The sequence below is a fragment of the Gracilinanus agilis genome, chromosome 4 (assembly GCF_016433145.1).
Source record: "Gracilinanus agilis isolate LMUSP501 chromosome 4, AgileGrace, whole genome shotgun sequence".
Classification (NCBI taxonomy): domain Eukaryota; kingdom Metazoa; phylum Chordata; class Mammalia; order Didelphimorphia; family Didelphidae; genus Gracilinanus; species Gracilinanus agilis.
In genome coordinates this window covers 470,353,497-470,367,858 of record NC_058133.1, presented here as the reverse complement: position 1 = coordinate 470,367,858, position 14,362 = coordinate 470,353,497, and the positions used below count along the sequence as shown (strand labels likewise).

The 14,362-nt window shown below is 34.8% G+C and overlaps 1 protein-coding gene across 1 annotated transcript in view; it reads left to right on the top strand.

The window, feature by feature from the left end:
* SPAG17 (sperm associated antigen 17) overlaps nucleotides 1–14,362 on the top strand; it is a 260,151-nt gene that overhangs the window by 221,585 nt on the left and 24,204 nt on the right. Inside the window, exons 38-42 of the mRNA XM_044675536.1 lie at nucleotides 5,933–6,008; nucleotides 6,563–6,610; nucleotides 7,506–7,605; nucleotides 9,724–9,826; nucleotides 10,959–11,090. Coding sequence (XP_044531471.1) covers nucleotides 5,933–6,008; nucleotides 6,563–6,610; nucleotides 7,506–7,605; nucleotides 9,724–9,826; nucleotides 10,959–11,090 — 459 coding nt within the window. The remainder of the gene's footprint in view (nucleotides 1–5,932; nucleotides 6,009–6,562; nucleotides 6,611–7,505; nucleotides 7,606–9,723; nucleotides 9,827–10,958; nucleotides 11,091–14,362) is intronic.

Here is a 14,362-nt window from a genome sequence, read left to right as displayed (position 1 = left end):
TTTTTAACATTTAAAAAATTTTGAGTACCAAATTCTCTCTCTCTTGCTTTCTCTCTCCTCCATCCTCTCTGAGATGGTAAGCAATAACTAACTTTCAAAGTTCTCAGGTCAAGGAGAAAATATTATAAGCAACTAGATAGAAACAATTCATATATTGTGGAGCTACAATTAGAGTAATGCCAAATTTAGCAGTCTCCTTTTTTAAAGACTGAAGGGCAAGGAATATAATGTCAGAAAAGCAAAGGAACTGGGTTTGCAACCAAGAATGACTTACCTAACAAATCTAAATGTAATTATGCAAGGGGAAAAATTGGGTATTTAATGAAATAAAGGACTTTATATTTAATTCTAAAAGACCAGAACTGAATAAAAAATTTAACAGATAAGAATCCATAGAAACATAAGGAGATAAACATGAAAGATTAATTTTAAAAGGTTAAATTGTTTACTTCTTATATGGTGAGATGATATTATTAGGGCACCTTGAAATAAATTTGGGGTTAAGTTGATCATAATGGAATGATCCTAAAAAACAAAATTGGGTAGAGATATGTAATAGGGAGCAAATTATCTCATAAAAAGAGACATTAATGGAATAACTATTATAATGGAGGGTTAGGTAGGTAGGGTGGAAGGCAGACAGTAGAGGAAACTTATTCTCACTAGAACTGGTTTAAAGATGAAATAACATATACTTCTAGAAGTGGATGAAAGTCTTCTTAACTGTCAGAAATAGGAGAGCAAGGGGATAGATAAGGGATGCTTAGAATGGTGTGAGATTAAGATCTAGGAAGGCAAGGAGATAGGATAAAGGAGGGATGCTTAGAAGGGTATGTAGGTTAGGGAGACAGTGGTCAGAAGTAAACTAGAAGGGGCAGCTAGGTGGCTCAGTGGATTGAGAGCCAGGCTCAGAGATGGGAGGTCCTGGGTTCAAATCTGGCCTTAGATACTTCCTAGTTATGTGATCCTGGGCAAGTCATTTAACCCCCATTGCCTAGCCCTTACCACTCTTCTACCTTAGAACCAATACATAATATTGGTTCTAAGATGGCAGGTAAGGGTTTAAAAAAAAAGAAGTAAATTAGACTTCTGAGGAAAAAGAAAGATAAACAGTGAGGAAAAGAAGGATGGAGGGAAATACACAACTATAATTATAAATTTGAATGCAAATTTAATAAATTCACCCATAAAATGCATATGGATAGTAGAATGAATGAAAAAAGAATCTGACAATATGTTCAAACACATTTTAAAATGAGAGACACACAGAATAAAAATGAAGGATAGGAACAGAATTTATTATGCTTCAGCTGACATAAGAAAAAAAGAGAAGAGCTAGCAACCATGATTTCAGACAAAGTTAAAGCTAAAATACATTTTATTAAAAGAGATAAGCAGGGAAGCTACATTGTGTTAAAAGATACCATAAATAATTGTGTAATATCAATACTAAGCATATATATAGAAAATATATATAGCAAAAGCTATAACAATTACACTATTGTGATATAGCAATAAAGCAAAAAGTAAGTGAATTGCAGGTGGAAAAAGAGAGACAAACCATAACAGAGGAGAATTTTAACTTCCTCTTTCAGAACTAGAAAAATCTGACCAAAAAATAAAAAAGTTAAAAAGACAAATAGAATTTTAGATGAAGTAGATATGATAGACACCTGAAGAGAACTGAATGGAAATAGAAAGGAATTTTTTTTCTTCAGCAGCACATGGCACTTTTATGAAAATATATTAGGCCATAAAAACTATAGTTTAATTCAGAAAAAAACAAATACTAAATGTTTCCTTTTTCAGATCACAATAAAACTAAAATAATCTTTAATAAAGAATCATAGAAACATGAACTAAAAATTAATTGGAGACTAAATAACCTAATCTTTTTAAATGATTGGGTTAAAGAAAAAGTCAAAGTAATGATAAATAATTAAAGAGAATGATAATAATGAGACATGTCTAAACATATAGGATGTAACAAAAGCAGTAATCAGAGAAAAATGTATGTCTCTAATGGTTACATCAGTAAAATAGAGAGAGCAAGTCAATCAATTGAATATATAATTTTAAAAGCTAAAAAAATAAATTAAAATCCCCTACTAAACACCAAATTGAAAATCCTGAAAATTAAAGGTGATATTAATAAATTGAATGCAAGAAAACCATTGAAATAATAAAATTATGAGTTGGTTTATGGAAAATCTAATAAAATAAAAATAAAATAAAATATAAGTAAATATGATTTTTAAAAGAGAGAAGAAAATCAAATCCTAGTGTACAAAATGAAAAGGGTTAATGCACCACTAATGAAGATGAAATTAAAGCAATTATTAGGAGCTATTTGTCCAATTATATGCCAATAAATTTAACTAGGTGTAATAGAAGAATAATATAAACTGCCCAGATTAATGGAAGAAGAAATGGAATCTAAATAAAATTGAACAGGCTAAAAATGAGCTTCCTAAGGAAAAAAAAAACATAAGAATCAGATGGATTAACAAGTAAATTCTATCAAACATATAAGATCAACTAATTATAATATTAAATAAATTGTTCAGACTAATAAACAAAGAAAGGTTTCTACCAAAATCCTTTTATGAAACACATATGGTGCTTCTACGCAAACTGGAAAATAAATTATAGATTAATTTCATTAATGGACATAGATGTAAAATTCCTAAATAAAATACTAGCTAGCAGACTACTACAATATATCACAAAGATTATACATTATGACCAAGGAGGATTTATGCCTGGAACACAGGACTGGTTCAATATGAAGAAAAGAATTAACATAATTATATCAATAAATATAACAAAAATCACAGGATTATATCAATAGATGCAGAAAAATCTTTTCTAAAAAATTATACTCATTCCTATTTTTAAAAAAGACTTGAAAGGGGCAGCTGAGTGGCTCAGTGGATTGAGAGCCAGGCCTAGAGATGAGTAGTCCTAGGTTCAAATCTGGCCTCAGACACTTCCAAGCTGTGTGGCCCTAGACAAGTCATTTAACCCCCATTGTCTAGCCCTTACCATTCTTCTGTCTTGGAATCAATAGACATTGTTGATTCCAAGATGGAAGGTAAGGTTTTAAAAAAAAAAAACTTAAAGAGAAGGCATAGATATAAATTACTTTTATCTTTAAAATCATAAGTATTTACCTAAAACCATCAGCAAACATTATTTTTAGTGAAAATAAGCTATAAACCTTCCAATCAGATAATGAATGAAACAGGATGCTATTATCCTCAGTATTATTCAGTACTGTACTAGAAATGCTATCAACATCAATAAGAGAAGAAAATACAATTGAAGGATTCAGAATGAGCAATGAAATCATGAGACTATCTTTTTGCAGATCATATGATGGCACATTTGGGAAATTCTATATATTCAACTAAAAAGTTAATTGAAAAACAGTAATTTTAGCAAAATTGTGGGATATAAAATAAACTCATAGAAATCATTAACATTTCTATATATCAACAACAAAGACCTGTAAGAAAAGATGGTAAGAGAGGTCATTTCAAATAACCATAGACAATACAAAATGTCTGAAAGTATCTTTGCCAAAAACTATATGAACATAATTATAAAATGGCAATTATCAAACTATCTGGTACTGGCTAGGAAATAGAATAGTGGATCAGTGGAATAGAGTAGATATACGATACACAGTAGTAAATGATTATAGTAATCTTGTGTTTGATAAATGTAAAGATTTAAGCTTTCCGGACAAGAATTCACTGTTTGGTAAAAATTGCTAGCAAAACAGGAAAACAGTCTGGTAGAAACTAGATATGGCCAATATCTTGCACCATTTTCCAAGATATGGTCAAAATGGATACAAGACCTAGACATAACATAAGTAAACTAAAAGAACATGGACCATATTACCTATCAGATTTATGGATAGGAGAAGAATTAATGAATAAACAAGAGGTATGGGGCACTTTAAAGTATAAAATGGATAATTTTATTTACATTTAATTTAAAAGTTTTTATACAAATAATACCAATGTAGTCAAAAAAGAGAAGGAAAACAGAAAATTGAGGGAAGATTTTATAGATATTTATAGGATTAAAGGTCTCATATTTCACACACATATATAACTTTGTTAAATTTATAAGAATATGAATCATTCTCCAATTGATAATAATCAAAGGATGTACATTTTTGGAGGAAGAAATTAGAGCTATATATAGCCATGTAAAAAAGCTCTAAATCATTATCGATTAGAGAATATAAATTAAAACAACTTTAAGATACCATCTCATACCCATTAGATTGGGTAAATTGATAGGAGAAAATTATATATTTTGGAGAGAATGTGGAAAAATGGGTATACTTATGTGCTATTCGTGGAACTGTGAACTGATCTGAACTCTTTTGAAGAACAATCTGGAATTCCCAAAGGGTTATGAATTTGTGTATACACTTTGACTCAGTAAGACCACTGTTAGATCTGTTTCCCAAGGTGATTAGGGACAAAGGAAAAGAATCTGTTTTAAAATTTTTATAGAAGCTCTCTTTGTGATGTCAAAGAACTAGAAATTGAGGTTATGTCTCATCAATTGGGGAATGAACAGATAAGTTGTGGAATATAATTGTGATGGAACACTACTGTAAAATATAATGCACAGATTGATTTTAGAAAAATATGGAAACACTTGCATGAAATCTCGAAAAGTAAAACAAACAGAAGTAAAATAGCATATAGTATATACCATATTGTTCAAAGAGTAAACATGAATGGCTGTTATTATTATTTTTATTTAAGAATATTTAATTCAATTACAAAGGATCTATGAAGGAAAATACTATCCAACTCCATAAAAAGAACTAATATAAAGAACTACATATTGTATAGTTTTACATATATATCTATGTCAAATGTTGGCCTTCTCTAGTGCAGGATTGGGATAGAAGCAAATAGCATGGAATTAAATACATCAAAAATAAAGAAAAATGTTTTTAAAAATAAAATAAGAAGGTGAATCTTCTGTGAGGAAGGGGGGGAGGAAATAGTTTGGATCTCCCTAGCCATGTTCTTAAAAAAAAAACCTGCTCATGGCTCTCTAGGCTATTGCTGCATAGTTCTGGTTAAAGGGATATGGATGAGAAAGATTAAGAAAAATGCCTATCTTCAGGGTAATAAACAAGACATTTCATCAGCATCTATCTGAGAAGAATGTAGAATATACAGTAGATTATTATAATAATAGAGAATAGATTGTAAAGTATAACCAGGTGCCACCCCAGTTACAGGAAAAATAGACAGAGGGCTTCTTTGTAGTCCCCTTTGTGATACCCCTGACTATGGTTCACAGAGAAATTCCAGTGCAGAACAATATTTATCCATTGGAGAACAGATTTAACAAAGGCAATTCTAACACCAAGAACAAGATTTTCCTGACTAAGAAGCACCTTAACACAATAGAAAAAGCCCTGGACTAGCTCTGGACTAAGAGGACCTGAATTCAAAGCTTATCTCTAATGCTTCCTATCTACATGACCTTGGGAAAATTATGTAATTTAATTCCAAATAGGGGATTGGGTTAGATGACCACTAAGGTCCTTTCCAACTCAGCTCTAGGATTATATAAACATTTAGATTTGGTTTCTTACTACTGGAGTCTTCTTTAGTAGATCAGTTTCTTGAGGTTATTTTTTTTTAAGGAGAATTTCATGATATTCTCTATTATTAACTGCATTTTATCAAGATTTTTATTATAATCCATGTTACACTATAATCAGACAAACTCTTGGGATAACTGAGTTGGTTAAACATTGTTCTTCTTTTCAATCATAGGAGTCTGGGAAATCAATAAACTTCAGGGAGCCAGTTGATGTTAATATTGGTTGTGTTCGATACTAAAGGGGAAGTGGAAATTTAACTCCCTTTCCTTAATGTTGCAGTACACTTGGCAGAATTGTACAGGCGTGCCTTGGCTAGTCCAGAAGTGTCAACAAGAATAAACTGGGATAAGTGGAGGTAAGATGATTCAGCGATCCACTTTTATTATCCCGCATGAGTCAGTTTTGAGGGGTGGTATTGTGGGTAGGATGCTAACTTGGAGTCAGAAAGATCTAAATTCCAATCCTACATCTGACTCCCATTGAGTGATATGGGTAAATCAATGAATATCTCTGAGCCTTGGTTGACAACTATTAATTAGCTATTATTACCTGTAGAATCCATATCACAGGGTTTTTGCGAGCCTCAAATAAGATGATACTTCTGAAATGCTTCGCCAACCATAAGGTACTGCATCAATATCAGCTATAACAATTATTTTATTAGTATGTTTATAATTATCTTGTCTCATTTACAAATATTTTTATTATGATTAAAATCAAGAATGAGGTTAATTTTATAGTTTAGGGTTTCATGCTATAAATTCCAAGTTATGGCCCGGATCAGATGCACAGCCTAGTCTCCTTTATCAGATTAATATTTCATAAGATGGTGATTAGTTTTCTCTTGTAAGCTTTGTACAGCTTCATAATGACCCTGTTTTCTTCACTTCTTTCTTCCCCTTCATGTAGCCGTGCCAAACCCTCAGAGCGCTGGAAAGAAAAACTGGAGCAGAATAGGTATGATGATCACATCAAAGAAATACTAAGCCAGGCTCCCCACCATCCTCTAAGCCTGTAAAAACTATCAACATGCCTAGAGTCTTTATAAGACCTGGAGCCATCCATTTGGAGATTGTTATATACTTTCATATACTAATTTCCACTCTCCAGAGATTTACCATCTTTTAAAGACCAATTCAAATATTGTTTTCTCCATGAAGTCTTCTCAATGTCCCTTCTCAGTAAAGATTCTTCCCCAACCTGAACCTGGCAAAGTACTTGGGCCAGATTTCAAATACATTTCTCAGGCAACTTTTTGTGTCCCGTATGGACATATCTTTTATCTTTTTGTAAATACCATTTGTATCATATACATATATTATAGAAATATATTATAGAAAATCAAATAGAATAATCACATGTGTATTATTAGGTACATCTTCTATCTCCCAACTGTTTTGTGAGCTCCAGGAAGACGGGGAATGTGCCATTTTTAATCTTCATATTTGCCCCAGCATATAATGCAGTATTGTATAGTAGTAACTTAATGCACATTTGTCACAGTTTCTTTTTTAAACCCTAAGTTCCTGGAGTGCTTATCACCCTGCATGACAAGTAGTAGGTGCTTAATAAACGCTTACTGACAAACTACATAAATCTAAGCTATTTTGAATCAATATAGGTGTCTGCTTTCTGAAAGGGGAAATTGTGAATGATTTTAAACATGTCTGGGACAAGCTTGCTCAATTACACACACACATACACACACACAAGACCAATGTAATTCAATTCAAATACACTTTAAGTTCTTGCCCTTTGTCATTTACAGCATTAGTAATCTTTTTTTGGGGACAATTAGGGAAAAAATGTGATAAGATTATATTCTCCTCTCTGCCTTCTTTTCTTTTACCAGGCAGGATATTCAAGAAACAGAAAATTGTATATTAGGGTTAAGGAAGCACATAATACCTCCATATTTCCAGTCTGAATTTGGCAAGATATTTTTGGAACAGGTAATGAATTTCAGTCTAATACAATAATGTAAGAGTTTCTATTTGGAAGTAAGGTTTAAGAGTCAATTTTTCTGGATGTGGGCTAAAGCAGTGTCTGCACTGGCCACCTCAACCAGCTATGGTTCCCAAAATTGGTCTTCTTTCTAGACTCTGGCAAGCAAATAGAGGACAAGACAAATTTTGATTATAGGATCATTATTTAGGAAGGGACCTTAAAATTCAGATAATCCAAACCCATCATTTTACAGATGAGAATACTGAGGAGCAGAGACAAAATGACTTCCCCAAGGGGATATATTATTAAGTATTGAAGTCATATTTTCTGACTACAAATCCACTGAACTATACTACTTTGTTCATGTCTTATCCCCCAAATCTATATGTGGAAGTCTATTGCTAGAATATCACGGACTTCTATCTCCTCCCTGACTCTTCCTCATTTAGCCTATCCACTATTCCCTCTATAAACTCCTCTACCAAATGAATATTTTCCCTTATTGTGGCATAATGGAAATATGCCTGGCCTAGGAATCAGGCAAAACTTAGCACTGATTCTACCACTAACTTTGTTTTTGTTTTTTTAATTAGTTGTTTATTTATTTTTAAGTATTTTTCCATGGTTATGAGATTTATGTTCTTTCTTTCCCTTTTCCTTCCCCCCTTCCAGAGCCAATAAGTAATTCCACTGAGTTATACATGTATTATCACTCAACATCTATTTTTCACTTTTGTAATTTTTTATTATCCATTTTTGTAATAATCTTTTAAAAAACCAAAACCTCAAATCCTATACCCATATAAACAAGTGATAAATCATATGTTTTCCTTCTACATTCTTACTCCCACAGTTCTTTCTCTCAATGTGGATAGTGTACTTTCTCAAAAGTCCCTCAGGATTGTCCTGAATTATTGCATTGCTATTAGTTGCAGAGAGTGTTACATTTGATCATCCTACAGTGTTTCAGTTTCTGTGTACAATGTTCCCTTGATTCTGCTCATTTCACTCTGAATTACTTCTTGGAGGTCTTTCCAGCATGTATGGAAATCAAGCAGTTTATCATTCTTTATAGCAAAATAGTATTCCATCACCATCAGATACCACAATTTATTCAGCCATTCCCCAATCAAGGGACATCCCCTCATTTTCCAATTTTTTGCCACCACAAAAAGCACAGCTACAAATATTTTTGAACACACATTTTTCTTTATCTCTTTGGGGAACAAACCTAGTAGTCTACCACTAACTTTGTGAGATAATATGGGTTAAATAAATCGCTTCTTCATTTATAAAATGAATTGAAAAAAACTGCCTTCTAGGTCTAAAAAAGTCAATTCACTGACTAAACTATTCCTAAGGGTCAATTCTGTTAGGTTCACCTCCTCATAGCTATGATGTTTTGAGTTCTTTTATGTCCATGAAAATAGGTCCAAGAGGACATTTCTCCATCCAGGCCCAAGCCTCCCATGAGAACTATTATTCCCCTAGCCACCACCATCACCAGATGAAAGCTGAAAATGATATACCATTTTGCTTTGAAAGCAATTGTGGAGAATTAGCATCAATGAGGGTAGTAATCATCAATCTCTGGAAAACTCTGTTGAGCTTTTCTTTGATAAATTTGCACGTCTTTTTTGGGTTTTCTTGAATATAGGATGAAAAATACCATGAGCAATTTTCACCAATTATTTTGCTCCCCATGTTGCTTCCTATCTTCCTTCTTAGGAGCCTTATGTGTAAATTATTTGTAAGCTACATCTATTTTTAATGTCACTTTCATTTTATTTTACTGTTTTTCACCAACAAGCATTTATTTTTCTCTCCTTCCACTACCACCTAACTAAAAAAGAAAAGTAAAGTAAAATCCTAAAAGCAAATGTAAATAGTAAATCAACTCAATTTAAATCAAATCACTGATGACCTCCAAGATTATATATTTTATACAGTTTCTTAAGTCCATTGCCTCCCTAGCAGGAGGTAGGTAGTATAGTTCAGTCCTCTGGAATCATAGCTGATTGTTGCTCTGATGAGAATTGGAACATTGTTTTTGGTGTCATAGAAATTGCCTTCTGGGTTCTTCTCACTTGAGCTAAACTCCATCTTTTTGTTTTTCTTTTAAGTTTCATAATCTGCAAGCAATTTCTAAAAAACTTCCACCCCTTCAAAAGACAGGGGAAGATCTAAGCAGAAACTCTTCTCAAAGCACATCTGACATTGATCCAGGTGAAATTTCAGTGTTCTTTTCCTATTAAATTATTTAACCTAAATAATATCCCCATACATCATATGGTGCTATTACTCCTATGAACAGAACCAGATCCATAGGAAGCACACAGGTGGCCCAGTGGATTCAAGTTCAAATCTGAAATTAAACACAACTTTCTGTGTCACCCTTGGAAAGTCACTTAACCTCTACTTTAATTTCCTCATCTGGGGATAACAATATTGCCTATCTCCCAGAGCTGCTGTGAGGATCAAATGAAATAATATTTGTAAAGCACTTTGCAACGCTTAAAAAGTATTATATAAGTGAAAGATATAGTTATCGTATATTGTTTCATTTGTTTTTCAATCAGGTCTGGCTCTTTGTGACCCCAATTGGAGTTTTCTTGGAAAAGATACTGGAGTAGTTTGACATTTCCTTCTCCAGCTCATTTTCTACAAATGAGGAAATGAGACAAACAGGGTGAAGTGATTTGCCCAAGGTCACACAGCTAATAAGCTTCTGAGGTCAGATTTGAACTCAGAAAGATGAGAATTCCAAGCCCAGCACTTTATCCATTACACCACTTAGGTTCCCTTGCTGTTGTATAAGTAGCCTAAATAGGGAGACCCTTAGCAGATGTGATTTAGAGGCTATAGGAAGACCTTTTCTGTTACATTCCCAAAACTCCTTTCTCATCAATAAAATCAAAAAGTCACTATTTTAGATTAATCTCTTTGGCTGATAGTTTTATCCCCTGTGAAAGTGCAAATATCCCCTAAAGAAGTAACACATTGGACCTTCTAAGTCATTCATACCTTATTGTGATAGGGTTTAGTGTCCTTTTCTGAGAGTATATTACAGAAGACAGGATGGAAGAGGAAAAATGAGAGAATTGGGTTCCTGGGGGAATGGGAAAAACACAACTGAGAGAAAGTCTGGGAGAGAAGAAGGGAAACATATGAAAAAGAGTAAAATCTAAAAAAAAAACTTCTATTTTATAATGTTGTCTAAAATCATCTTTTCCTTTGGATAAATATGTGTCTTAGAAAATTTCACAAAGTTGAAGTATTAAAATTAGGCAACTTGTTATTATATATATTTTTTATAATATTTATCTGTAGTCATATTTTAATGATCATTGTTTCCTAGATAGTAGAGCATATAAAGATACAACCCAAGATGCTTCTGAATTGCTTAGTCTTTTGGTGTCGGAGAGTTCAGTAGAAACAAAGGAATCCATCAGTCTATTCCACAGTGATTACCTTACCAAGTCTGACATAGGTATGACAATAATTTGTTTTAATTCATTGCTTCTCAAACTGAAAATCATTATCTTCTGAAAGATTACAAGAGTTTCAGGCAGCTAGGTGGCTCAGTGGATAGAGAGCCACACATGGAGATGGGAAGTCCTGGGTTCAAATTTGACCTTAGATGCTTCTGACCCTGGGCAAGTTACTTAACCACAATTGCCTAGACCTTACTGTTCTTCTGCCTTGGAATTGATATTTAGTATTGATTCTATGACAGAATATAACATTTTTTTAAAAGACCATCATAGGAAGTCACTGAATGTGGAATAATAAAGTTTTTAAGCCTGCTTGAGTGCTCAGTTCCCTGACTGGGGAATGGATAAATCATAATTCATGGGTTCTTGACTATTTCTAAAATGGGCAGAAAGAAAAAAGAGACAAGGAGTATATCTTTATTTACATAATGAAGAATTACTTGTCCACTGGTTTATTTTTTGGTGAGGGCTATTTGGAGAGACAATGGGGTCAAGGCAAGACAGCAGAGTACAAGTAGAAACTCACTGAACTATTGCAAAATTCAATTCTAAGCAACTTTAAAATAATGCCTCAAATCAAATTCTGGAGCAGCAAGGTCAAGAAAATGTTGAGGTAAGGCATTTTTCCATCCTAAGACAACTTAGGAAAGCAGCAGAAAAGATATTTCACAGCATGTTAGAAGAAGTAAAAACTTATAGACTTCCAAAACTAGCTCTAAAAATAGCAGTACAAAAAACATGAATCTGGGACATTGTTCCCTCCCACCCTGGAAGCAGAACCCAATTTTAACATAAGTTAAGTCAAGAAATAGATTGGTGGAAATGAGCAAACAACAAAAAAAGAACCTGGCCATAAAAATGGTGCCAGGGAAGATCAAGATTCAAATTCAGAAGTCTTCACTGTGAAAACATGTATAAGCAAAGCCTCAAAAAAAAAAAAAATTGGACACAAGCCCAACAAGAAAATTATGAAAAGAGAATCAACAACAACTTGGTAAAAGAATAAAAAAATAGGACTTCCAGTTAAGATGGAGGCAGAGTAAGGAGCAGCTGCTCGATCTCTCCTAACCAATGCATACAAAACTCCTCAAGGGGACATAAAAACGAACCCAAACGATCAAAGGAACACCACCAGGGGGTGCAGCATTGAAGGTACGCAGAATCGGGGCATTTTCATGCTATAAAGGGGTGAAACAGCTCTCACTAAAACGCGAGAGGAAGAAGCTACTCCACCCCCACACACACATCACGCACAGAGCCAAGGCCAATGCACAAGAGTGATAGCAGGATTGGGGCAACCAGTAAACCACTAGCAGCCCCAGGGCTTGTACCTGTGAGCTGCCAGACGTGGGACCCCAAGAGGCTGGGGGGACACACAGACTTTCCCCTGTGGCGCTGCCCCGGGTGTGAATCTCTAAAGCAGGGAATTTCCCCAGTGTCTTGTGTGGGTGAAAGTGCTGCCCAGGGCATGAATGAAAAGCCCTAAAGCAGGGACTTTCCCAAGCCTATGTGCAGGTGAAGGCAGGGCCCTGGGAGTGAATTGAGATCTCCAGGGCAGGATAGGACATCCGAGTGAGGACCGGGTGCAGATGGGAGCCCAGCTGCGGAAGCAGCCCCTGATACTGCTGAAGGAGCCTCGGGCAGAGGGGCAGACCAGGGACTACCAGGAGGCCTGACCCCAGGACAAAAAGACCAGAGCCATCGGGAGCTTAGAGGGGGCAGGCAGACCCTGAGTGTGAAGACAAAGCTGAAAAGGGATGGGGCTAACAATGGCAACACAGAAGAAAAAGATTAGTAAGAAAAATGCTGGAACACTCGACAACTTTTACACAGAGAAAATCCGGACCACAGAGGAGGACAAACAAATAACCAAACCTTCCCCCCAAAAAAATGAAAGCTGGTTACAAGATATTGAAGAGTTCAAACATGAGATGTTGAGGAAGATGGAAGAAATCTAGCAAGAAAATAACAGTTTAAAAGGCAGAATTTCGCAATTGGAAAGTGAGGCAAGTCAACTGAAGACCAGAAATGACCAGACTGAAAAGGAAAACTAAAAGATTATAGCCGAAACCCAAAAGATTATAGCCGAAAACCAAAAGATTATAGCCAAAAACCAGTCCTTAAAAAGGCTAGAATCGAACAATTAGAAACCAATGATCTCTCAAGACAACAAGAACAAATAAAATAAAGTCAAAAGACTGATAAAATAGAAGGAAACCGGGGCAGCTGGGTAGCTCAGTGGAGTGAGAGTCAGGCCTAGAGACAGGAGGTCCTAGGATCAAACCCGGCCTCAGCCACTTCCCAGCTGTGTGACCCTGGGCAAGTCACTTGACCCCCATTGCCCACCCTTACCAATCTTCCACCTATGAGACAATATACCGAAGTACAAGGGTTTAAAAAAAAATAGAAGGAAACATGAAATATCTCAATGACAAAGTGACAGACCAAGAAAACCGGGCTAGAAGAGACAATGTGAGAATCATTGGTCTTCCAGAAAAGGCAGAAATTAATAGAAACCTGGACTCCATACTTAAAGAAATTATTCAGCAAAATTGCCCTGAAGTTCTACAACATGAGGGCAATATAGACATTGAAAGGATCCATAGAACACCCTCTACACTCGATCCAGATAAGACAACATCCAGAAATATAAGTGCCAAATTCAAGAGCTTCCAAGTAAAAGAAAAAATCTTACAAGAAGCCAGAAAGAGACAATACAAATATCAAGGAGCACCAATAAGGATCACACAGGATCTGGCAGCCTCCACGCTAAAAGACCGCAAGGCTTGGAATACAATATTCAGAAAGGCAAGAGAGCTGGGCCTTCAGCCACGGATCAACTACCCATCAAAACTGACTGTATACTTCCAGGGGAAAGTATGGGCATTCAACAAAATTGAAGATTTCCAAGTTTTTGCACAAAAGAGACCAGGACTAAATGGAAAGTTTGATACCCAACCACAAAAACCAAGAGAAACATGAAAAGACTGAAAACCATCCAGTTGGAGCAAGACAACTTTTCTGCAACTTTTTCAACTCACTGAGATGGCTCAGGTTACTAAGAGATTAAGTTATATCAGATCCTATAAATTGATTATCATCTATATGCAGATGATTCTCAGATTAGCACCAACCTATCTCCTAAACTCCAAACTTCCAATCCAAATTGCCTACTGAATATAAAGATATGCTAGACATCTTAAACTTAATATTTCCAAGACTGATCTTGTGATTGTTCTCCTAAATCCTTTCCTCTTCCTAACTTTCT